The 26,464-nt window shown below is 38.7% G+C and overlaps 1 protein-coding gene across 1 annotated transcript; it reads right to left on the reverse strand.

Annotated features, from left to right (window-relative positions):
- Positions 1 to 624: 624 nt before the first annotated feature.
- On the reverse strand, positions 625 to 19,611 carry DEPDC7 (DEP domain containing 7). Its single transcript, XM_047776047.1, has 9 exons — positions 19,479 to 19,611; positions 8,799 to 9,189; positions 6,709 to 6,836; positions 5,704 to 5,893; positions 2,916 to 3,127; positions 2,005 to 2,147; positions 1,693 to 1,818; positions 1,500 to 1,578; positions 625 to 947 (listed from the first exon to the last, which is right to left on the reverse strand). The coding sequence occupies exons 1-9, from the start codon at positions 19,549 to 19,551 to the stop codon at positions 754 to 756; spliced, it is 1,536 nt and encodes a 511-aa protein (XP_047632003.1). The 5' UTR covers positions 19,552 to 19,611; the 3' UTR covers positions 625 to 753.
- Positions 19,612 to 26,464: the final 6,853 nt, after the last annotated feature.

Here is a 26,464-nt window from a genome sequence, read left to right on the forward strand (position 1 = left end):
CACTCACCTGGTGTCTGGACCTACTGAGGTTCAAGTTCTTCATGTTTCCATGCAGAAGGAATTTAGAGAGATAGGCAATAAATAGATTTATTAAGATAGGATGCTTGTGAGAGATCAAGTGGGCAGGCAAGGAGGCTCTGCCCCAAGGATCCAGTGGGCTACAGTTTCATCATCCAAAGGGAGAGGGGGTCAAAAAAGACCACCTCTTCCTTTCTGGGACTGGTAGCTTCTCCTTGATATCATGTAAGGTGTATATTCAAACCAGCAGAAGGGCGGTCCTCAAATTCCTGCCCTTGGTCTGAATCTGAAGGCAGGCCTCATCCTACCCACCAACCAATGTCTCGTCCTCCACTAGTCAAGCAAGCCTGCCTCATTCTGATGGCTTTCTTGAGCAATTATTAACTTACAGTGACCTCTCAACATCCCCTAGATTTCCCTCTCATCTCTGATCCTTTACTGGGATTTCTACAACTACCTGTGGCTACTCTATCCCTATCAATATCATTTTAATTCCTAGGATGTTCTATAAAGTATTGTGCACAATTGCTATAAAGCAACTCACCTAAAAGAGGTCAGTACTTAACAGCAACGCACTAGCTAACACTTGGTTTCAGACACAAAAGCTTATACAAAAAATTTTTTATTAAGTACAGTTTCATATTTAAAAGAACATCTAATATTACAATGTGATTGGATCTTTAGAATACATAATTTATTCTTAAAATACACAACTTATATACAGACATTAGAAACTCAGTCCCCAAAATACTTAATAAAGATGTCTGGATGAGACTTATAGAACTGACCTAGCATTTTTTTCTTCTCTTTTGCAGACAGTTTTGAATCCTCATCAATATTTTTTAGTAAATTCAGTAGCTCATCCTTGGTTGTCTTCCTTGTATGGTCAGAATAATCACTCTGATCAATTCTCTGGCAAAAAATATATCCTTAAAGTTTAAAAGTAAAAATTTCAATTAATGAATCTATTCCTCAGTTTTAACTAGAAAAATCAAATGAATCTTTTATATTTATATATTTTTCCCCACTTTGTAAAATGCAGGTAAAGATGCTAAGCACTGCTGACTTTCTAACCCTGTCAAGTGGCTTTTTGACATAAAGAGGCTCTCTGCTAAGTATGGATAACTCTGAGGAGATAATTTAGAGTCTATGAAATTAAAGTGCAACCACTTACAACTAAACACTTTAAAATAAACATTAGGGGAGGAGTTCCCATCATGGAGCAGCGTAAATGAATCCAACTAGGATCCAGAAGATTTTGGGTTCCATCCCTGGCCTCGCTCAGTGGGTTAAGGATCCGGCATTGCCATGAGCTGTGGTGTAGGTAGGCAGCTATAGCTCCAATTAGACCCCTAGCCTGGGAACCTCCATGTGCCGCAGGTACGGCCCTCAAAAAGACAAAAGACAAAAATAATAAAATAATAAAATAAACATTAGGAACTTATCCTTATGAGACATGGAAGTAATATTTCTCAGATTACCTGTGTCTTTTTGTGGATCTCTTCCCTTCTGAATGTCCATGAGCTTGACACTGACAATTTTATGTAGAGTTCCAGGGATCTTTAAAAAAAAAAAAAAAAAAAAGAACAAGAGAGAAGACATGGAACATTATTCAAATGCATTTTAATCTATTGATCTATTACAAACTCAAATTAACTACTTTCAGAGTTTTACCTTAAAAACATCTTTCTGATGATCCATTAAAAAGAGTACCAGAAGATCAGTTTTGCCTTTGGATAAATTTTTATTGTCAACAATAGCTTTCGAGAATATCCTTTTCACAACCATTCGGTTGTCACTCTATAAAAATCAAAACATACCCAAAAGTACATATTTTTAAAAATAAACATAATATAAAAGGCAATGCTAAATATTAATAGCTATTACCTCAGAATAGTTGATGCTGACAATGGGATAATTTTAACACATGCATCTTATAAGTATTACAGATACTGAATACAATCAACATTTAGACAAAAGACTTACTTCTTTCTGTAATTTAAATTCAGAAGGATGTGCTGCAACAGCCATGAAATACAGTAGCCTTCTGAATTCTTCTCTACTTTGGGAATCCAAAAGCTTTAGAAAGAGCTGAGTAGCTTCTAATGCTATTTCAGTCTTCCCATTCACTTGAGGCCAAAAGAAAAAAAAAATGCTTTTAATTTTGACCCAACACAACTATATTAAAGGGAACAAAATTCAAGTTAAAGCTTAAGTGTTAAAGCTTAAGCTAATGAGTAAACTTATCTAAAACTATGTTCCAAAGCAAAACAAAAAGACTATGAATTACAATGAATGATCAATACTATCAAGAAAGCCTATACTCAAACTGGCAACTAACTCCTAAATTCTTGTTACATACAAATCTTAGGATGTAACTCAGCTTTGTAAATAATCTCCCAGCCTATGTTTTCCAATAAGTAAATCTGTGTACAGTACTGATGTATCCAACTCTAACTGAAAAAAATAGAAAGGATTCTCTGAAACATGCAATTTGTTTTCAACAAACCATGTGGAACAGTCTGGCTCACTGGTACAGGGACAAAGCGGAGTGTTTGCCATTGTGAAGAGGATGAAGGCGGAGTGGTGATAGTGCTGTTAACACTTTCTGAAAGGAGAATTCCTATTCTATGCTTATTAGGCTCCCAGTGAAAGAGAGCAGGATTCTCCTGGGACAACAGGAAGTTCCTGCCTAGCTTCCGAGTTTATTAAAGCCTCTTTCCAAATGAGCCCTACAAGTTCTGGAAAACAAACAAACAAACAAAAAGCTTTCCAGGGATTACTCCAGATCTATTCCCAGCTTGAAGTAGTACTATTTTGGTTAATTTTGAGGACAAGTGACTTCTTCCTGTTTCCTCCAAAAGAGAAATACTAGTATCCACTAACATCGTACTTACCTAAGAGTTCTGCAATTCCATTATGAACATCAGATAAGTGATTTAACAAAGGTTCCCTTCTACTGTAATATTTGCCAATGGCATCAAACAGAAGTTCTTTCACTAAGTCTATTCTATCTGGTTGCTCAGGAAAGTTTCTACTTATGTCCACAACCATCTGGTCTGGAAGGTATTCCAAGCAGTCAATTGCTGAAGAGAGCCACTCATCTTCCCTAAGGGGGAAAAAGAATTGTTTTAAAAAACAAAGAATAACCAATATATACTCAGTACCTAATTTACTAGCTATTTCAAGTTTAATACCAGGATAAATCTCTATACACCTAGATAAAGATATATGTAATTTTTTAAATATATAGCTAGATCACATATCACAAATTAAAAAGTTGGGTTTAATATGTCTTTTTAAAAGTGAAAACAGAAGCTAACCACTACGATATAGGGCTGAAAAGAACACTGAATTCAAATTCTACTCCTTTTTTTTTTTTTTTTGCCACATTTGAGTCATGTACAAGTTCCCAGGCGAGGCATCAAACCCACGCCACTGCAGAAACCAGAGCCACTGCAGTGACAACGCTGGATCTGTAACCTGCTGAGGCACAAGCGAACTCCCAGACTCTACTCCTTAAATTCACTGTGGAGGTCCAGAAATTCTAAGTTACTTGCTCAGGGTCCTAGGCAATACTAGATGCCAGATCTGACTCCTAGACCAGCATTTTTCTAACACAGTGTTGCTTACTTCAGGGTACTGTATATGACCCATCATCTCTGACTTTGACTATAAGTGAATAGTGGAAGATAAGGCAGGGTTTCGGGAAAAAAAAATGCTACATTTCAAGAAATAAAATGACTAAGTTTTAATATTCAATTTGTAAATATATACAGTTTAAAAAAAAATCCACTGCTGTGGACTCAGGACATGTAATTCTGCCACCACCCAGGTGCATTATCTTGGATAGGTCATGTCACCTCTCTGGTCATCAGCTTCACCATAAGATGCAGATAGATGAACTTTAGGGTCAATTTCTAGTTCTGCACTTAAAGTAATTATAAAATGTTTTCACATGTTACTTTATATTGTAGAAATGTAATTTTTAAAAAAATTTTTTTCTTTTTTTTTTTACTTTTTAGGGCCACACCCATGGCATATGGAGGTTTCCAGGCTAGGGTCTAATCAGAGCTGTAGCCGTTGTCCTATGCCACAGTCACAGCAACTCAGGATCCGAGCCACGTCTACGACCTACAACACAGCTCATGGCGACGCCAGATCCTTAAGCCACTGAGTGAGGCCAGAGATCAAACCTGAAACCTCATGGTCCCTAGTCGGATTCATTTGCACTGTGCCACGACGGAAACTCCTAGAAATGTAATTTAAATTCTTATAGAATAATAAGCTTCCTATTTATACAGAGAGGTCAATAACTACTATGTTGGGATTAATTTTTCACATAAGGTTTCAAGGTTTTTTTCCCCTTTTTTTCTTCTTAGGGCCTCACCCTCGGCATATGGAAGTTCCCAGGCTAGGGGTCGAATCTGAGCTGCAACTGCTGGCCTACACCACAGCCAGAGCAACATCGGATCTGAGCCACATCTGCGACCTGCGCCGCAGCTTGCAACAATGCCATATCCTAACCCCCTGAGCGAAGCCAGGGATGGAACCTGCATCTTTATGGATACTAGTTGGGTTTTTAAACCTCTGAGCCACAATGGGAACTCCAAGTTTTAAGCTATCTTTTGACATTCAACTGTTTATTAGTAGTTCATTAGAATGTAGAACTTTTGAAGTGCTAAAAATAAAAGCTGTATTCCTTTCAAACATGTTCATCTTCCTAACTGTACTGGGACACTACCTGCTAAGGAAAAACCATTAAAAATTAAGTAAGTTAGAAAAGACAAGATTTTAACATTTTGTAATTTTTACTTAGGGGAAGAGTTCTAAAGTTATAAGGAATATAGAACTCTTCCTTAAAGAAAAATAAAATCACAATTCCCTTAGCACCTCAAGTTAGGCCTTCAAATTTATATTCAGGAAAGTGGTAATCAGAGGTGAGAGCAAGAGTTATTTTTCATTATATTTCTTTCATAAAACTAGTTAATTTTAAAGCACATATTTAACAGACATTTTAGAAGAGTATAAAAGCATATAGAATCAAAAGATTCTCAGAATTTGACAAGGCTGTTCCTTTTGTTCAGGTCCCATTGAAAATTAGAGAGCTCTAGGAAACCAAACAGCCCTACATTTCAACAAAGATAAAAAGATGAGGCAGGAGTTCCCGTCGTGGTGCAGTGGCTAACAAATCCGACTAGGAACCATGAGGTTTTGGGTTCGATCCCTGGCCTTGCTCAGTGAGTTAAGGATCCACTGTTGCCGTGAGCTGTGGTGTAGGTTGCAGACGCAGCTCAAATCCTGCATTGCTGTGGCTCTGGTGTAGGCCGGTGGCTACAGCTCTGATTAGACCCCTAGCCTGGGAACCTCCATATGCCTGGGGAAGCGGCCCAAGAAAAGGCAAAAAGACCAAAACAAAACAAAACAAAAAGATGGAGCAAAATAATTTTCTTCACTTGATGTGCAAGTAAGGTATATATGAAATAAAAATGAATATGAAACTAATGACATTTAAATCTCATTTTCTAATTTGGACCAAAGAAGGTAATTTTGTTCTTCACATTTCCCAATACTGATTAATATCAACTGACGAAGCCTGTCTGATTGTATGAAGAGATCAAAAGATTATGTTAAAACTCATCTCTTCTTACAAACACACTCGTTATTACATGTATTTCCACATACTGAGATTCACTGTAAGCCTTGAGAATCCCTCGGTCCAGATAATTCCTATTGTTGACCAAGTCAGGCTGCCTCTTAGGTTGAGGAACTTTAGGTACAACCTCTTGCCCTCTGAGTAGGGAGTCAAGGAGTGGAAGGTCTATAAGTTGTAGCAGACGCCCAATTGTTTCTTCTTGCCATACTTCATTAATAACTGCACAGGGAAAATGACAAAGGGAAAGTAACAATTAATAGTTACTACATACTCACAACAATATCTGCCTAGGCAGGTCTAAGCTAATACATTGTGGCAAAAGGAAAAGAAAAGACAAAGAGGGGGTGAGTCAATTTTATGCAGTGGTTTCTTATAACAAAGTAAAACAATTCAAGATTTGTTTAAAGTGTAGGAGAATACACTTTGGACAAGAGGAATTCTTTTCATTCTTGTGCTGTAAAACAGCAATATGGCTTGATAAGAGATCAAGTCATACAACATGTTAATAAGGACCTTGGAAGAAAGAATGATTCATTCAATCTGCAAACTGGTTTGAAACTATTGGCTGCGGATTATTCCACTCAGGGTTTCCACAACTAGAATGGGGGAGGGAAGGTGGAAATCAGTCATTAAAACTACATTCCATTGCCACAGACAAGGGAGAACATAAGAATCTTGCTAATGTTTTAATATAATTTTCAAATTTTTGTTGAACCTAGTAAAATCTTAGGGAAACATATAACTGAGAACAGATTTTTAAATAAATTTTTAAAAATCTGCATGCAAAACATTTCAGATTTGAATCTCTGCCAGCTGATAGGACAAAAGTCAGTGTTCCAGAATTGCAACACTGATCTATTTGTGAAAGATAATAGACCTCTGTTAAAACTTAATATCAACAGCTTTAATACACAGTGTTCTCTTTCTCTGTGCTCTGAATATTTAAATTCTAATAAAGGTTAAGATTGAAAAAATGTAAATAGCTTTATTTGAAGTTAGTATTCTATTTCTTCCTTGTATCATTTTTAGCTTACCTTGTGGAGACAAGGTTGCAGAGATATCTACCTGAGGGGAGTCAGCAGGCTTTAAACTCAGATTTTCCCACAGATCCTCTAAACTTGCTGATTTGATATCAGAGGACCTAAATAACACATCTGCATACCTAAAATGAATTTAAAAGTTAATGTTTATTAGTAAGCCCACAGAAATATTTTCATCTTTGAGAGTCAAAAGTTTCTAGAAAGTTTATTTCAGAGCAAAAACATAACAAATGCAAATAAGAATAGAATAAAATACAAAAACATCCCACCTTCTTTCTCAAGCCTGAAATTACACACTCTCAATTCTCCTTTGAGGCGTTTTTTTTTTTTGGTTTTTTTTTTTTTTTTTTCCTCCCCACACCCATGGCATGTGGAAGTTCCTGGGCCAGGGATCGAACCTGCACCACAGCAGCAATCCAAGCCACTGCAGTGACTACACTGGATCTTTAGCCTGCTGCACCATGAGAGAACTCCTCCTTTGACTAAAATTTTAGTCTCCAATTTTATAAAACATAATCAAACATAGTCAAACTTCATTATGCTTCCTGTTTTTAATAGTTATCTCTATACCTGGGGCATTCTTTCACGGAGAATACTCATCATTTTCCAAATACAGATCTACAGTCCTGTATTCACAATTCTGAAACCCAAAAAGCTTTGAAAAATTTAAAGTTTATTCATAATTTCTATGGTGATAAAACCATTCCTTCTTTCATAGCCTTTATCTATCCCAGTTAGAATGAATATTTTCACTGCAAAAATATTAATGTGTTTGCTTACCCGGCACTGTTCTAGATCCCTCTAGGAGTGTTATCTAATAAATATAAAATTACCACATGCATTACCTTTCTAAAATCTCCAAAATTCCAAATTCCTAAACACATCTGTTCCCAAAAGTTCCAGATAAAGCATGTGACCTACACTTAGAATGTACTGACTGTGCCCTACCTTGTCCTTGGGTTTCCTTCCTATATATAGAGGTAAATTTTAAAGTTTTAAATACAGAGTTACAAAATTTTTTTTTTTTTTTGGTCTTTTTAGGGCCGCACCCACAGTATATGGAAGTTCCCATGCCAGGCATAGAATCAGAGCTACAGCTGCGGCCACAGCCACAGCAACATGGGATACGAGCCGCGTCTGTGACCTACACCACAGCTCACGGCAACACTGGACCCTTAACCCACTGAGAGAGGCCAGGAATTGAACCTGTGTCCTCATGGATACTAGTTCAGGTTGTCACTGCTGAGCCACAACAGGAACTCCCAGAGTTACAAAATATTTGAAAGTCAATACACTAAAACTCTGACTTTTAGTCAGATCTGTATTGTAGGAGCTTCAGCTACATGGTCACCTTTACATAGTTTAGGGAATAAAAGAGAAAAGGTGGTTTATTTCTTGACAAATAACTAAGTTAACTGTGCACTTATCACTTATATCCATTTCAGTCACTGGGTTCTGCCCCTCTTTCCTCCAGTGTCCCTTTAAATGATGCCTGCTTCTCCACCACTGCTGCCTACTTCACCCTCATCTGTAGACTGCAATATTGCAATAGATTCCTACCTAGCTCTCATTAGGCTGTCCATATAGCTGCTAGGATGACCTTTCTAAAATTAAATCTCCTTGTGCTTAAAGTCTTTCTGTGGCCTCCCCAGCAGCCGTGTGATCAAGTACAAACTCCTTAAAATGTCCTCTGAAACTTTCTGCATTACAGCTCCCAGGTGCCTTTCATACTATTCACCTGCTATTTTTCTGGATTCTAGTGACAACCTGCCTGCCTGCCTTCACCTCTCCTATTCTCATACTACTTTGCGTATAAAATGACTTTTTTTATATACTATAACTGTAACCTGAAGCAGAAAATAAATCAGTTTATTGATTGTTTCTGCTAAATATATGAACGAACAAGAATTCTAGGAGATACCAATAAGTTCCTTCTACTTTATCCAATTTACCCACAGGCCCAGATTTTAGCCTGACTTATTGTTTCAAAAAAAAAGAATGATAGTTCTCATTAAAAAGTAGACAAAATCCTGCCAATATCCCTTCTGCCAATATTAAATGATAATCTATCATTATATACTAACCTGGAAGGTGAAGATAGCTTGTTCTCTTTGCCTAATTGACTGTCTTGGTTAGGTATTGTTGTGAATCTATAAAGGCTGCAACTACTATCTTCAAATGTAGGTTTTTTGTCTTTTCCAAAGACTTTTGTTGGAACTGCCTCAAATACTTTGTAATCCATTAGTGCTTGACAGACTCTCACCACTTTGGCCCGAGGAATATCCACATCACCAAAATATTTATTCTGAATTAGGTGAGAGAAAATGACATCCACAGCTTCTGAACCAACAAAACAATCATTGTGTCTTTTTAAATGGTGTCTTCGCTTTTTCACCTCCACTTGTGTTTGAAGAGTGTTTATAATGCTGCTCCACACATATGTGGCTCCAAATGGCTTTTGGGCTACGCTGAAACCTGGAATGAGAAAACTCACAGAGTCACTTTGCTCATTTATAATAAGATCTAAGCAATCCTTAAGCAAAAAGCGGAAATCTCCAAAGCTGTTAATGAGGAATGTTTATGAGGGCAGCTTGTTATTAAAATATGAAATTATTAGTAGTAATTCATAAAAAAATAATGCTTACTACATGCTAAACACTATTCTATGTGTTAAGATATAACAATGGGCAAAATAAAGTCCCTCTTCTTAGGGACCTACACTTTGTGGGAATATACAGCCAATACGTATGATCAGTTAGATCAGTGTTAAAAAAGAAAAATAATGGAGTTCCCATCATGGCACAGTGGTTAACGAATCCGACTAAGAACCATGAGGTGGAGGGTTCGATCCCTGGCTTTGTTCAGTGGATTATGGATCCGGCGTTGCTGTGAGCTGTGATGTAGGTCACAGACACAGGTGGGATCCCGCATTGCTGTGGCTCTGGGGTAGGCCGGTAGCTACAGCTCTGATTAGACCCCTAGCCTGGGAACCTCCATATGCCATGGGAAGTGGCCCTAGAAAAGACAAAAAGAAAAAGAAAGCCAGGTAAGGAAGAGAATGCTGTTTTAGATGGGATGTCAGGAGAGACCTCTCTGACAAGGTGATGTTTGAGCAGAAGGCTGAGTAAAACCAGGGGGCAAGCTGTGCAATAATCTGGGGAAAGAGTAGAGAGAACAAAAAGGAAGGGCCCTGAGAAGGGGGTGTGGTCTGCTAGGAGAGCAGGAAGGAGGCCACCAAGGCCTGAGTGTGCAGTCAGGGGACAGAACAGCAGGAAGTGAGGTCAGACAGGAGTGAAGAAGGAGTCTGGAATAGGGGGTACAGATCCAGCAGGACCTTATGGCAGTTACCAATTATGAACAAGGAACTCGATTAAGTGATCTAATCTTCATAGCAACCCAATGAAATAGACATCACCTCTACTGAAGAGAAGGAAAACAGATTTCACAGACGTTAAGTGTAACTTCCAGACATTATATTTTAAAAGGTGGTGTTGGGATTTCTATGATTTCAAAGCATTTATTAGTCAGATAAATAGACAGATGTAGAGCTACAGTTATAAGTACACACGATGCTTGTTCGAATAAACTAATTTTTAAAAAGCTTCCTATTATGCAGGCTCATGAGTTTAATGCCTTGTAAGCAGGATAAACTAACAGTTTGGTTCCTGCTCAATAGCAACTTACAGCTTATTGTAAAGATAGGAAAAGCACAGAAATAAATCAAGATTTTAGCTAAACAGAAAAGAACATGCTTTCAAAGATTTATCATATTTTCCCTCACTCTAATAAATTGATATTTGGCACAACTACATAGAAGAAAAGGAGAAATAATTAAAAGAAAATGGACCTTAAGTTTTATAAGCTGATGGAACTAAGTCTAGCTTATCATCAGCTTGGTGGCTAGCTGGCATGCTCTCTTTTTTTTACATAAACAGAGTATGCCTTTTTTATGTGTTATACTTTTTAATGATCCTCTGAGTTTTTAAGCTCCCATTTCTGTTAAGTATATAACTTCCTTTATTTTCAGGATATTTTGGCAGAGAAACTGAAAAATAATTACTTCCCTTAGGGTAGTCTAAAAAGGAAAACAATATGCATCAGTACAACAGTAAGGAACAAGGGGAATTATAATGAAAGAAACTGCTACTTTAAATGATGTCTTCATTTTATCTAAAAAGGCAGGAAATTACCTTCCTGCCTTTTTAAATAGAATAGAATGTGTAAGATGAGAGCAAACTTAAGTTTCTGAATGACATTAAAACTCTACTTAATGCACTAGAATCATAAATTTTAAGGTGGTCAATTGGAATTCATCTTTTCTGCCACAATAAACATAGGGAGTGTAGTGAACCACAGTGTATCCACTTACAGTGTAATTTTGCAGCTACCATAAAAATTACTAACATACACATATTAACACAGAAAACTCTTTACTATTTGTTTGTATATTTCCAATACCAAAGGGAGATGGGTAGTTTTACTATCCACCATTTTATTATGATGTTAGTTTAAAATAATCAGCAAGACAGTTTTTAATTATCAAAATAATTAAGTTTTTAAAATTTCAGATACTTCATAATCCATTACTAAAAAAAGGAAGTAACTGATGCCAAGTTTCCAAATATGTGACGAGTTTTAAGAATTGAATTATCTAGAATCAAGATAAATCAAGCTGAAACTAGATTTACTACTTATGCTGTATTTAGTTTCTACTGAACAGAGCCAGAATCATGGATTTGATGCAATCCCCAAATATGTCCAGGTCACTCCTAGTATCCACAACCAGGAGTAGCTGTACTATTTCTAGCCACAATGACTAAATAAAAGGAGGATGAGCACATTATATTCTTTTTCTTTCCTCTCTCCTCCCCCAGCACTTAATTTTTTTCTTTTTTAATTTGCTTTTCAGGGCCATATGGAGGTTCCCAGGCTAGGGGTCTAATTGGAGCTACAGCTGCGGGCCTAAGCCATAGCCACAGCAACGCAGGACCCGAGCCGCATCTATGACCTACACCACAGCTCAGGGCAAGGCCGGATCCTTAACCCTCTGAGTGAGGCCAGGGATCAAACCCATAACGTCACAGTTCCTACTTGGATTTGTTTCCTCTGCACTACAACAGGAACTCCCAGCACTTAACATTCTTAACTTCCTAACATACCAGAGATTGTAGCTGAGATTTAAAGGAACTAATGCCTGCTCTTTAGTCTTTTTTTTTTTTTTTCAAATTTTCATTATATTATTAATAATAGCTAGTATTTGAGGACTTACAGTATGATGAGCTCTGCCTTCTCTCATTTAATGCTGATAAACCTCTTTGAAATAGTTATTTTGAAGAAATTGAAGGTCAGAGAATTAAACAAACATGCTCTCAGTTTTACAGGTAGTAAATATATCTAGCTTTTCCTAGTACTTAAATGTAAATATATTTAAAGTAAACCCCGGTGGTTTTAGCATTAACCTTTCATTGAAGACTTGGATTAAGTGCAAGAGCTTTAAGTGAGCCACTAGATTAAAGAAACAGACAAACAAACAAAAACAACTTTAAGATCCGTGAATCTTTAACCAAGCTATTTCAAAATACTTAGTAGTCATTAATCCTAAAATAAGATAGGATATCATTAATTCCATAATATATACTATCCTCAGTAAATAGGAAAGGAAAATAAGCAAGGTTCAAACTTGTAGAGCTCAGATTGCTTATTCAGTACCAATGACACAGACTTCTGGGCTAGTAATAATATTAAATATGGGAGTTCCCGTCGTGGCTCAGTGGTTAACGAATCCGACTAGGAACCATGAGGTTGCGGGTTCGGTCCCTGCCCTTGCTCAGTGGGTTAACCATCCGGTGTTGCCGTCAGCTGTGGTGTAGGTTGTAGACGCGGGTTGGATCCTGCGTTGCTGTGGCTCTGGCATAGGCCAGTGGCTACAGCTCCAATTCGACCCCTAGCCTGGGAACCTCCATATGCCGCAGGAGCAGCCCAAAGAAATAGCAAAAAGACAAAAAAAACCACCACCAACAAAAAAAATATTAAATATGAAACACATAAATCATAACAGTTGAGCTACAAGTAAGTAAGCATGAGAATCCTAAAAGATAAGGCTGACTCACTTATTAATTTGAGGTCAATAAAAGAAGTGATGGGGGCGAGGGCCTCAATGATGTGGAAAAGACTAACTTTCACAGGGGACTGAAGAAAGAAGAACATAGTTCCCCATATTAACTTGCAGTTTAAATACGGGAAATCAGGAAGTCCGGCAGGTTGGATAACACAGTATGAAAGATTAAAGAACAGGTTAGAGCAGGATGGTAGGCACCTATAAACCACGCAATGTTTCCAGACTCTTCCAGGCATAATACAATTCAGCCCTTTCAGGTCCCCTCTGTTCTTACTGACCATTAATTCCCAAACATTGCATCCTGGGATATCTCCCCTCAAGCATCACCACCCACAGACCCAAACAAGCTCATGTTCATACAGATACTTTAATACACAATATACCCTAGACCTGCTGAGTTAATGTGCCAAAACCCACACCAATATAACCTGTTTTTTTTTTCCCAATGTTGACGTCACCAGTTGAACACAGATCCCCCACATGCTGGTTTGAAACTTCTTTTTTCCTTTTTTTGTCAGTGCCTGAGGTATGCAGAAGTTCCCAGACCAGGGATTGAACCCTTTCCACAGCAGTGACCCAGGCTGCCACAGTGACAATGCTGTGCCACAAGAGAACTCCCTGAAACTTCTTATTTATCATTCTCTAAGAGCTGAAATTAACATTGGTATAGCCTGGTAGGATGAATTATTGTGCCTTCTAAACAGGATTCAAGAAACCAGAAGTATACAATAAATGCTTTGTAAGTCTAGCAATCAGAATTTAAGCTTCAGCTTGTCCTCAAACTTCATTTACAAATGAGCTGAACAATTCCTTAAAATTCATCACTACCTACATGTTTTAAAAGTATCATGACCAAATGATCAAAGTTGAGAGACCAGCTGTGGTAATACTGAATAAGAGATTTAACTTCTATAGTTTGGTTTCTTCATTTACTGATATAAGAGCTCAACACTACATTTAAGGTAGGTTTTAGGTCTAAACTGCTAATTATAGGATTTTAGAGACTGAAACTATACCTTTCTCCATTTAGATGTGGACACTGACCACCAAACAAAATATGGTAACAAATGAAATATAGGAACCAATTTGACCTGTTAGATAAAAAGTTTCTAAAAGACGGTGTATTAAGAGGCTCAGAAATTGTTTTAGGAGTTCCTGTCTGGGCTCAGTGGTTAACGAACTGGACAAGTATCCATGAGGACAGGGGTCGATCCCTGGCCTCACTCAGTGGGTTAAGGATTTGGTGTTGCCATGAGCTGTGGTGTAGTCACAGACATGGCTGGGATCCCGTGTTGCTGTGGCTGTGATGTAGGCCAGCAGCTACAGTTCTGATTGGACCTCTAGGCTGGGAACCCCCATACACCGTGGGTGCGGCCCTGAAAAGACAAAAAAAAAAAAAGAAATAAAGAAAAAAAGAAAAAGAAATTATTTTAAACTCGATCTATAACATTCTACATATACTCTTGAGTACTATATAAATCTAGGCTAGTTAACATTCAGTTTTCAAGCAATCTTATCTTTATGTGCTTGAAAACAATAGCTATTTCTCAAAAGCAAAGACTGATCCTTTGTATGTATTTGAAACCTGCCCAAAAAAGTTTAGCAGCAATAAAAAGTTAAACTTCTAATACTAAACTGATATGTATTTGTAATACCACTAATAATCATCTCCATTTCTAAAAATACACACTAAATAATCAAGTTATTACAATTCCCTGAAAATCAAGTCATAAGGCAGATATGTCAAGAAATTACATTTACTCATAAGTCACAAGAGGATAATTAGCATCAACTATAGTCCTGCCGTGAAAACTAATTTAAAGACAAAAAAAAGGAAAAACAATTCTATGATCACTTCAAATGGTGAAGATCAATACACACATTATAAAACTATATCCCAAGGAAAGGTAAACATTCCACTTTTTTTTTTTTTTTTTTAGGGCCGCACCCACAGCATATAGAGGTTCCCAGGCTAGGGGGTCCAATCGGAGCTATAGCTGCTGGCCTACACCACAGCCATAGCAACGCCAGATCCGAGTAGAGTCTGCGACCTACACCACAGCTCATGGCAATGGCGGATCCTTAACCCACTGAGTGAGGCCAGGGATCGAACCCGCAACTTCATGGTTCCCAGTTTGATTTGTTTCCGCTGTGCCACGTCGGGAACTTCCTAAAACATGCTACTTGTAAATGAATATATAACAATTTTATTTTCATTCTTGGGCATTAGACTACCCCCAGCCCTCAACACACAAACAAAAGAAGAAAATTCAGACAGCTCATGTTAGGCAGTTTTGCATAAAACTTAAAGAAACAGTGAGCTAGTGCTTTATTTCTTTCAAATTTCCTTATACTTCACAGAGATTCAAATTATTCAGTACTTAATGGTTATAGATTATTGTCAACTCTTAAAATATTTTAGAGTTCCCGTCATGGCTCAGCAGAAACCAATCTGACTAGTATCCATGAGGACGCAGGTTTGATCCCTGGCCTCGCTCAGTAGGTTAAGGATCTGGGGTGGCTGTGAGCTGTGGTATAGGCCACAGACTTGGCTCGGATCTGGCGTTGCTGTGGCTGTGATGTAAGCAGGCAGCTGTAGCTCCAATTCTACCCCTAGCCTGGGAACCTTCATGTGCCATGGGTGCAGGGTTAACACAGTGGTTGTGAGTGGGTGATTTTACTTCCCCTGGGATATATGACAAAGTCTGGAGCTATTTTTGGTTGCTATATGCTGAGGAAGAGGAGTGCTACTGACATTTAGTGGGTAGAGGGGCCAGGGATGTTGCTTAACATCCTACAGTGCACAGGCCCGGCCCCACAACAGCAAAAAAAAATGTCAATGTCAACAGTACTGAGGTACAGAAACCCTGGGTTAAGTGAATACTGTTTAGACTTGGAAACTTGTGTTAATGCAGGAGGCATAGTGCTGAGTTCTGCAAAGAGAGAAAGACAAGAGCATGAGTTTTGGAATCCCAGAGACCTTGGTTCTATTCTTGGTTCCATCACTACTAATAATGCAATCTTGGGCAACATACCTAACTTTTCTGGTGCAAATTATAGCTAATTCCACTTCTCTCAGTTATTGTGAGGCTCACATGAGACATATATGTAAAGTGGCTGGCATGTACCCAGCAATTAACAGATGTGTCAAGGAGTTCCTGTCGAGTTCCCATCGTGGCTCAGTGGAAACGAATCTGACTAGCACCCTCGCTCAGTGGGTTAAAGGATCCCGCATTGCTGTGGCTGTGGCACAGGCCTGCAGCTACAGCTCCGATTCGACCCCTAGCCTGGGAACCTCCATATGTCTTGGGTATGGCCCTAAAAAGACAAAAGACCAAAAAAAAAAAAAAAAAAAACCAAAAAAAAACAAAAAAACAAAGATGTATTAAAAAAGAAAGGGGAAACGATCTCAATCTAGAAGAGCCTAAAGAGATGTGGATTCACTGTAATATATCCTGGATGGGACCATGAAACAGAAACATTACATTAGGCAAAAACTAAGTATCAACTAGCAATATTGTTTCACTAATTGTGACAAATGTATTAACTAATGTAAGATGGTTAATAACAAGGCCAACTGAGTGAAGAGCATATGGAAACTCTACATACTACCTTTGTGACTTTTTGCAAATCTAAACATTTTTTATTTAAAAAGTATAAAGAAAAAAGAGGATCTCTTCCTTCCTCTGAACCAACAGGACACAGTTCCCACCCTCCTACAAATAGGTAAAGTTCTACCATTTACCTATTCATACCACCTGGATGATGATGTCAAGCTCTGAACAGTTTTCAGTCAAATAAAGACCACTAGCAGATAAGACAAATGTGACACATATCAAAATATTTAACTCTTCATCATAAAATAACAAGTATACCGAGTTCCTGCTGTGGCACAATAGGATTGGTGGTACCTCGGGAGTGCTGGGATGCACGTTTGATCCCTGGCCCAGCACAGTGGGTTAAGGATCTGGTGTTAGCTGCACCTGTGACTTAGGTCACAACTTTGGCTGGGATCTGATCCCTGGCCTGTGAACTCCATATGCAAAGGGGTGGCCAAAAAAAAAAAAAAAAAAAAAGAAAAAGAAAAAGAAAAAAAGAAAGAAAGAAAATAACAAGTATATAAAATCCTAAATCATTTAGGATTGAGAGAATTTTACTAGAGAATTATTTTTTTCAAAAGAAGTTTTAAAATGTTACAGAATTGTTAAGACAAAGGAAAAAGACTATATTTATTGGACATTAACCAAAAAAACCTCATGAAAATAGATAAATGTAGAGAATTGTATTTGGGGTATTAAAACTAGGTAGCTGTGACTGAGCTGGGAAAAATTCCTAAGACTAATACCAATACGGCAACATTTTCACTGTACATTGGTTTTAGTAGTCCAAGAGTTTGTTTTCATTTTACAAGGCATTAAAGTTGCCATGCTGAAGACTGACACTGCCTCTGAAAAGGAGGCTGCAGGTAAACTATGTAAAATAAATAAAAAACAATTTTAAAATATGTTAGGAGAACTATCAACAAAATTAGGCATGGGTCGCTACTTTATTTCATACAGATTAAAGAGAGAGCATATGGGAAGTACTTTGAGCTCCCTAGAAAAGTGATACCAGGTGAATTCAAAGAATTAGGTTACAGTCTAAAGGGATAACAGGATAACATACCACTTTTTTACCTGTCTATATAAAAAGGCAAATATCTTGCAAGTATTTACTAAAGGTTAGCCTGTAGACTTTCTTTCTTCCATACAGATCAGCTCCCTGGTTGTTACAGCCCCTTTAAAATGTGGAAGAGTTACTAATAGGTAAAGAAACAAATATACAAAGCTGCTTGCCAGAGCACACAGAACGACAATGGCAAGGAACCAAAATCCAGCGGCTCCCCATTACCGTGCTCACTAGGACTGTGACAAGGCAACTAAAGAGTGGAAAGGGGATTAACACAGGATAACAGGGAGGGTTCCAACAGCAGCAAGCAAAGCACATGAGAATAGGTAGTGAGGCCTTCTCTGCCCACTGCACCAAGTATGCAGAAGACTGTGGTCCTTTCCTTGGGTTCAAATTCCATAACCATCATTTTAACTCTTCCCTCTGAGAGTTATCTATTTAATTTTGAATACATGTTCCCTTGCACTAAGAATCTGTTCACAAATGACCAAAGTTCTGAATTGGTATTTCAAGTGTTAGAGAAGACAAGACTTTTTTATTTTATTTATTTATTTAGCGTTTTAGGGCCGCACCTGGGCATATGGAAAGTTCCCAGGCTAGGGGTCGAATGGGAGCTACAGCTGCTGGCCTACACCACAGCCACAGAAACGCTAGATCTGAACGTCATCCGAAACCTACACCACAGCTCACGGTAACACCAGATCCTTAACCCACTGAGCGGGGCCAGGGATCGAACTTGCATCCTCATGGATACTAGTCAGATTCATTATTGCTGAGCCGCAATTGGAGCTTCAAGAGAGGACTTTTAATCATGTAAAACTTGGGAATTTCTTTCACTTAAAAAGTGAGCCTAAAGATTTCTCAAGGCTGTTTCCAAGACTATTTGATTTTATATTCCTAAATGATGAATTATTTCCCTTCTCTCCTATAAAACAAGGAAAAATTCTGAATGTAGCCATCATGTGCTCATCTGAATCCTTTCAATTGGAGGATAAGGTCAATATTAAGATTGTTTTTAGAAAAGTACAAACAGAAAAGTGCTTCTCTATCACAATTTATTCTTAGCATTTTGAAGATTATGCACCCAATGTGACCTACGACAATCCACTGACCACTCTTACCTTGAGGAATGAGTCACAGTTTCACTGGTTTGTTTTTACAAATGAAAAGTTTTTGTCAGATGGGGAACTAATTCTTAAAGCACCCCACATTGCAGCTACAAAAAGGGGGAAAGTTCTAACTTCTCTAAAAGTAAACTAAAAAAGCCAAGTGTTATCTGGACGTCTTAACTCTATTAACTGAGATGTAGGATACGTTGGAATTAGAATTTTAGAACCGATCGTCCAATTCTGTTCCGTTGTTGGAACATTTAAAAAAACCCAAGATGTTAGCATACTAACATTCTAAGCAAACCGCCCCCCAACACATGATTAAGCTGGTAGAATTCACCAGCGTCTCTCCTAATGACATAAATCCTCTGAAAAAGAAAAGCAAAAACTTCTATTCATTGAAATACCGTTTATCCGGAAAGCACTAAAAATACCTGAAGCCAAGTTTCTGCCGGTACAATTTAATATAACAGAAACTTCTCATCAGTCCCAGGAAGAATCTGGGGAACAAAGTGGGCAAGAGAGGCATTTGGGCCATGGCTGTACTGAGGAGTCAAGGTCTGTGGCTGAGACAGAAGGCAAAGAGCTATACCACTGCAGATATACTTGTCACCAGTACTGCTGTGGAGCACGTCTGGTGACCGTCTGCCAGCCCAGCCCGCAGCGGGAGCACAGACTAGGACACGGTTAAGTTAAAGTTTGGGTAACTTAGAAATGTGAGCAGCGAGGGCACTGGTCCGAGCGGCCGCAGCTGTGAGGAGCTCCCGGAGGCCGCCGCGGACCTGGCTGTACCCGGCGGAATTCCCGCCCGCGCGAGAACCGCAGCCTGGGTCCCAAGCCCGCCCCCGGACAGGGTCCTTGGCACCTACCGGGAGGCCTCCGCGCGGGGCTCTGGAGAGCCGAGAGGTTCAGAGCCGCCGCCTTCTCCCGCACCGTGGCCATGGCAGCAGCGGACCACACGCCACCACCTCAGACTGCCTCACCGCGAAGTGGGTGCCGGCGCTGCGGCCGCCAGTTAACTGGCCGGGGCAGGGGCGGGGCTTCAGGCAGGCACCGCCCCCTGAATCCTCCGCCCCCGGCGGGACCGCGGGACCGCCAAGCTCCACCGGTCACGTGCAGGCCCGGCAGGCAGTAACCTGCTGCCCCGCGGGCAAGGGAAAGGTATGGCAGCTTTCCCCTTGAGTCCCGGCCTCGAGGTAGCCAGATGGGAAATATTTCTGTGAACACGACCCTGCGAGTCCGCGCCTGCCCCACGCGGCCAGCATTTCGTCGCGGTTGGCAGAGTCCAAGCGCAGGAAGGGATAAGCGCCCGGCAGCCTCAGACCAGCTGAGTGCAAAGCACATCCCGTCCCACCTTGGATTGCCTCTGGGCCTCACTGTCCTCACCTGTGCGCGGGGGCAGTATTAGTACCCACTTAACGGATTTATTTATTTATTTTTTTAAACGAGGATGACACGACCTAACTCATGTTCAGCATTTTAGTAGTTGGGTCTGGAACCTAAGTGCTTAATATTATATCACACCCATTTCCACGCATCCCTTCCTGTAAAGAACGAATCTTTTATCTGGCCCAGAGGAGCAATGTCTAGAGGTCAGTCAGGAGGGCGGGGCTGGCCTTGGGGCTGGCTGCCAAGGAAATCAGTGCTGCCTTCAAAGTAACTCTGGGTCTGGTGGCTAGGGACAGAACTAGGAGAGAAGGGGAGGAGGAGGGTAAAGGGATCCAATGCTGGGGTACCTCTGAAAAGATGAGTTGATATGAGACCAGTAATTCAATTCTCCCCCTCCCCTTTCTAACTTACGGATTTTGCAATCATTTTAAACCTTTAGTGTACTGTATAATAAATTAGGAGGAGGAGGATGACCGACCGTAACGTTATAAATTAAATGGTTTTTAAATGGGAGTTCATTAGCTTATTGGAGGACGCTCCTACACGTGGTTAGAAGAATACATACGTGTGGTTATTTCAAAGAATCCATATCAAGAAGCTGCGACCCTAGGGACCCCGGTTTAGCGGGTGAGACATGAGCCATTGCTGCTCCTAAGATTTGGATTAGTATTTTTATGTGCTCCCTCCCCCTGGTGGTAGTAAAACCCAGCTTCGCCTCAGTTCAAGGAATTTCCTTTGTTAATTTCTCAGTTGGCTATTGCTCTCAAAGATACACTTTAGGACTGGTTTCTGGTATCCAGTAGACCAGTTAACTTTACCCTATGCTTTTAACCAATCAACACACAAGTCCGTTCTCACTACTCAGGAGAAAAAAGCTCATCTTATTTTTGAAACCAAATCTTGAGAAACGCTAATATTGACTTTAGCGACTATTTTGATATTTTATAAAAATTTCAAAGAATTTTTTACCAGCTTGTGCTATCTTTGTCTGTCTTACCTGGCAAAATGCTCCTTTTTACTTATCCACACTCTATGCATCCTGGAGGCCTAATTCAAATCCCACTTTCTTCACTGGACAGACTTTTTTTCCAGATTATACTGATTATTTCTCCTCTACAGATCCATGGCAATTATCAAGTACATCACTGTTTAGGGGGCCGTCATATTGATATTATGTAATTATTTCAGCACACACTTTTTTTTTTCTTTTTTTTTACACGCCTGCCCGGCATATGGAAATTCTTGGGCCAGGGATTGAATTCCAGCCACAGCTGCAACCTACACCACAGCTGTGGCATTGCTGGATCCTTAACGCACTGCACCACAGTGGGAAAACCACACATATCTTTTAAAAGTTTTTTAATTTTATTAAGTATAGTTTATTTACAATGTTATATTAATTTCTGCCATACCACAAAGTGATTCAGTTTTATATATATATGTAAAAAATATTAATATAGTTATATACATTTTTTCATATTCTTTTCCATTATGGTTTATCATTGGATATTGAATATTCCATAGGACCTTGTTTATCCATTCTGTATATAATAGTTTGGGAGTTCCCATTGTGGCTCAGTGAGTTAAGAACCCAACTAGTATCCATGAGAATGCAGGTTCAATCCCTGGTCTTACTCAGTGAGTTAAGGATCTGGTGTTGCCACGAGCTGTGGTGTAGGTCACAGATGCAGCTTGGATCTGGCACTACTGTGGCATAGACCATGGCCTATGGCTCTGATTTGACCCCTAGCCTAGAAATTTCCATATGCCACAGGTGCAGCCCTAAAAAGACAAAAAACAAATAAATGAACAAATAATTAATTTTAAAATAAAATAAGTATATATAATAGTTTGCATCTGCTAATCACAAGCTCCCAGTAGAGCCCTCCCTCCCTCTCCCTCCGTCCCTTCCCTCCCCCATTGGCAACCACAAGTCTGTTCTCCATACCTGTAAGTCTGTTTCTGTTTCATAGATAAGTTCATTTGTGTCATATTTTAGATTACACATATGAGTGATATCATATGGTATTTGTCTTTCTCTTTTTGACATTCTTCACTTGGTGTGATAATCTTTAGGTCCATCCATGTTGCTGCAATTGGCATTATTTCATTCTATTTATGACTGAGTAGTATTTCATTGTATACATGTACTACATCTTTTTGATTTCTTTCAGTATCTGATGTGTTGGGCACATAGTAGATATCTTGTAAAATAATGATTACCCTATTAAAATACATAGCTTTAAAAATATCAGCTTAATGCTTTTTAAAATTTAATGTTTAGGAACCTCTAGTAAAAAAAAACCATTAAAAATCTCTCACATATCTAGATGTATCACAATCAGACAGTTTACGAAGTGAAAGGAAATTTCATCCATTCATTTTTAGATGGATCTTGGTGCACTGTTGCACAGCCTGCAGACTTTTTTTTCTTTCTTTCTCTCTCTTCTTTTCTTTCTTCTTTTTTTCTGTACTATAAAACTACTATAAACAACATGGACCTAGGTAATTTTCCCAGATTTTTTTTTTTTTTTTTACTTACACAGTATTTTTAAGAAATATTCATTGATTATTTCTTAAACAGATGTATCAGGTCAATATTATGTTTAGCATATGGGAAAACTTCAGGTGGTCTAGCTTGCCTAAGCCAGTTAAGATGTAGGAAATAGAACTGGTTTATAATTCACTAATCTATTCTGGTGCAATTCTGAATCCACACACACTAAATCGCCCCAAAATAAACAACTGGCTTACTATATTCTCTAGCAAAGTTAACTAGAAATGTAAATCTAGAAATATATTTGGAGGTTTTGAAAAAAAATGTGTTATTAATATAGCAATTTAGTGCCATCTTTTCACTATTAAGTCATGGAAAGTGTAATTTTAAAGTTTCCATCTTGAATTTTGGCTAAGTCAAACTTCAGACTCATATCTTAATGAAGGCTCATCCTCCCCCAAATTGCTGGAGTGACTATTTGTGTTTAGGAAATGTTCTCTCTCATAATCACCCCCCATTTTCAGTGGCCAGGTATTTGGGGAAACAAGGAGGAAGATACCAAAAACAGAAAGGAATTAAAACTTGTTTTCTGGGGTTTCCCATTGTGGCTCAGCAGATTAAGAACCTGACTAGTATCCATAAGGATGCAGCTTTGATCCCTGGCCTCACTGGGTGAGTTGAGGATCTGGTGTTACTGTGAGCTGCAGTGGAGGTGGCAGACACAGCTCAGATCCCTTGCTGCTGTGGCTGTGGTGTAGGCAGGCAGCTATGGTTCTGATTCAGCCCCTAGCTTAGGAATTTTCATATGCCACAGGTGCAGCCCTAAAAAGCAAAACACAAAATAATACAAAAACTTGTTTTCTGGAAAGGATGTAATATACAACTTATCAATTTGTTGTGAATTGAAGTTAGTAAATTAACTTTCCCAGGGTTCTTACCATTTTAATCTTTTTTTTTTTTTTTTTTTTTTTGCTATTTCTTGGGCCGCTCCTGCGGCATATGGAGGTTCCCAGGCTAGGGGTCAAATCGGAGCTGTAGCCACCGGCCTACGCCAGAGCCACAGCAACGCAGGATCCGAGCCGCGTCTGCAACCTACACCACAGCTCACAGCAACGCCGGGATCGTTAACCCACTGAGCAAGGGCAGGGACCGAACCTGCAACCTCATGGTTCCTAGTCGGATTCATTAACCACTGCGCCACGACGGGAACTCCTAATCTTAATTTTTAATAGAGTACAGCAAACCGTCCTCTGTTAAAGACATTTTGAGCAGTAGTCCATGCACATATTTGGGGGCACAAAGGAGCCCTTGACATTATACAGCCTGAGGCTGACCTGTAAAAATGATGCTTAGATATTATAAGAAAAAAAGCTTATAATTTCTCTCCCTATTTTATTTCTTTGTTTATGCTCTTACAAAGACTCGCAAGCTTAAAAATTGAATAAAGACCCTGACGAAAATATCCTTTTCTGTCTCGTAAGAAGATTTTTCTCAGAGTTATTTTGCATTATTTGGTATAGGTTAATGTCAGTTCAGATGAGTACATTTCAACAGGTTTGAATTCATCTGCTCATAATTTAAAAGGAAAAATTTAGATTTACATTTCCTTGTCCTTATAACAACTTTTTAGAGGAGACCAAAGACCTTGGGATATTACATATACTCTCAAAATCACATTCTAAAATAAATTTCCTAGGAGTTGTCTTGTGGTGCAGCAGGTTAAGGATCTGGCATTGTCACTGCAGTGGCTTAGGTAGCTGCTGTGGCAAAGTTTCAGTCCCTGGCCTAGGAACATCTGCATGTCATGGGTGTGGCCAAAAAAATAAAAATAAAATTGTGTTACTATATACAAATCTCCACTGTTTTTTAACATGTGCCACTAATAATATAAAACATCAGATAACACGCAGTGTCAGAGAACCACATTTGAGAAATATTCCTCTAGCACCTCATAAATTGTTCTTATACCTGGTAGGAATTTTTACACAGAATGTATGCTCCAAGACCTCAGGGATTTTTTTCTTTTCACTGCTGTCTCCTCAGTATTTAGTTCTGAATCTGTTCATAACTGGTTCTGAGCAATTTTTGTGAATGTCTAAAGAAACAAAATATTTCTCAGTAAAAAAATACATTTCAAATACATATACAATATTCTGTATGCCTAGTATATATGATATAATGGTATATCTGAAGTTTTTTAGAAAAGAAGCATGCCATTTTTAATGAAAATTTCTATACAATATTACTTAGATGTACAATATTACAAAATCATAGATTACTGAGAAATAAATTAATATTTATAATGAATTGCCCTCCATGTAATTTCAAATACAGAGATTTTGAAGTTTTCTTATTAGTTGTAGGCTATGGGAGAATTAGAATAAATCATATTTACCATAAGTATTGTGTAGAAATATTCTCATTATTCACAGTCCACCCCCTTGCCCTTTATATAAACCATAAGTCAATAACAGCCCTTCTCATGGAGTAGTGAAGTACATCAAATGGTTGTTTTGCTCTTTCATGCTATACAAATTTCAATTAAGTAAACACTAATATACTCATGCCCAATATTTAGAATATAATAATGTCTATAGGAAGGTCATGTGATTATTTGACCTGGTGAACTAACAGATAAACTATGACCATTCTTATCATAATTTATTGAGGGCCCCAGAATTTGACGTAGACTGATGATTTTCTCTTTTACAAATGAAGTTTCTTTATACCCCATAATAGTTACAATTTAATTTTTCTTCTTTTTTTTAAATGTTTCTAAGCTCAGCTTTTATTTTTTTTATTACTCAAATGAATTTATCTCATCTGTAGTTGTATAATGATCATAACAATCCAATTTCACAGGATTTCCATCCCATAACCCAAGCACATCCCCCCAAACTGTCTCCCTTGGAGACCATGAGTTTTTCCAAGTCTGCGAGTCAGTATCTGTTCTGCAAAGAAGTTCCACATGTCAGTGAAAGCATTTGATGTTGGTGTCTCACTGTATGGCTGACTTCACTTAGCATGATAATTTCTAGGTCCATCCATGTTGCTAAAAATAATTTTTCTTCTGAAGTAAAATGTGAAAGGTTGAAAACAAAATCACCAAATATTTAAAGATATCAAAATTTTCAGATTCATAAGTATTTGATTTTTTTAAGTTGGGGAGAAAAAAAAAGGGAATTCATGTTACTGTTCATATATTACCTAAGGGTCAACATCCAGTGGAAAACAGATTTAACAAATGCTGGAGAGGGTGTGGAGAAAAGGGAACACTCCTACAATGTTTGTGGGAATATACATTGATGCAACCACTATGTAAAACAATATGGAAGTTCCTCAGAAAGCTGAAAATAGAATTACCATATAATCCAGCAATCCCACTCCTGGGTATATATCCAGACAAAACTATAATTCAAAAAGATACATGCACCCCTACGTTTATAGCAGCACTATTTATAATAGCCAGACGCATGGAAACAACCTAAACATCCACTGACAGATGAATGGATTAAGAAGATGTGGGGGTCCCTGAGGAAGATGGTGGAGTAGTAGTATATAAGGCTCACCTACTCTCACAAATACAGTGAGAATGCATCTATGCGTGGAACTATTCTCACAGAAAATTTGCTAAAAATGACAAAAGACCTTAGGATTATGATAGAGCAAGGAAAACTTCTCAAAACCAGATAGGGCAAGAGAAAGAAGAAAAAGAGAGACGCAAAATGGGACCTGTACCCCTGGAAGGGAGCTGGAAAGAGGAGAACTTCCTGCACCCTGGGAAATTCCCTACCAGTGAGGAGATCGGCCAAGATGGAGGAGAAACTCTAGACAATCAGTGTGAAGCAGTTAAAACAGAAACAATCCTCCACAAGTGGTCAGTGGTATGGGCAACCCTACGCAGGTGCCAGCAGGTGTCGGGAACTAAAACTCTGGCCTTAGAGATCAGACTCAAAGAGAGAGCTGGGG

Source organism: Phacochoerus africanus, chromosome 4 (genome assembly GCF_016906955.1).
Source record: "Phacochoerus africanus isolate WHEZ1 chromosome 4, ROS_Pafr_v1, whole genome shotgun sequence".
Taxonomy (NCBI): domain Eukaryota; kingdom Metazoa; phylum Chordata; class Mammalia; order Artiodactyla; family Suidae; genus Phacochoerus; species Phacochoerus africanus.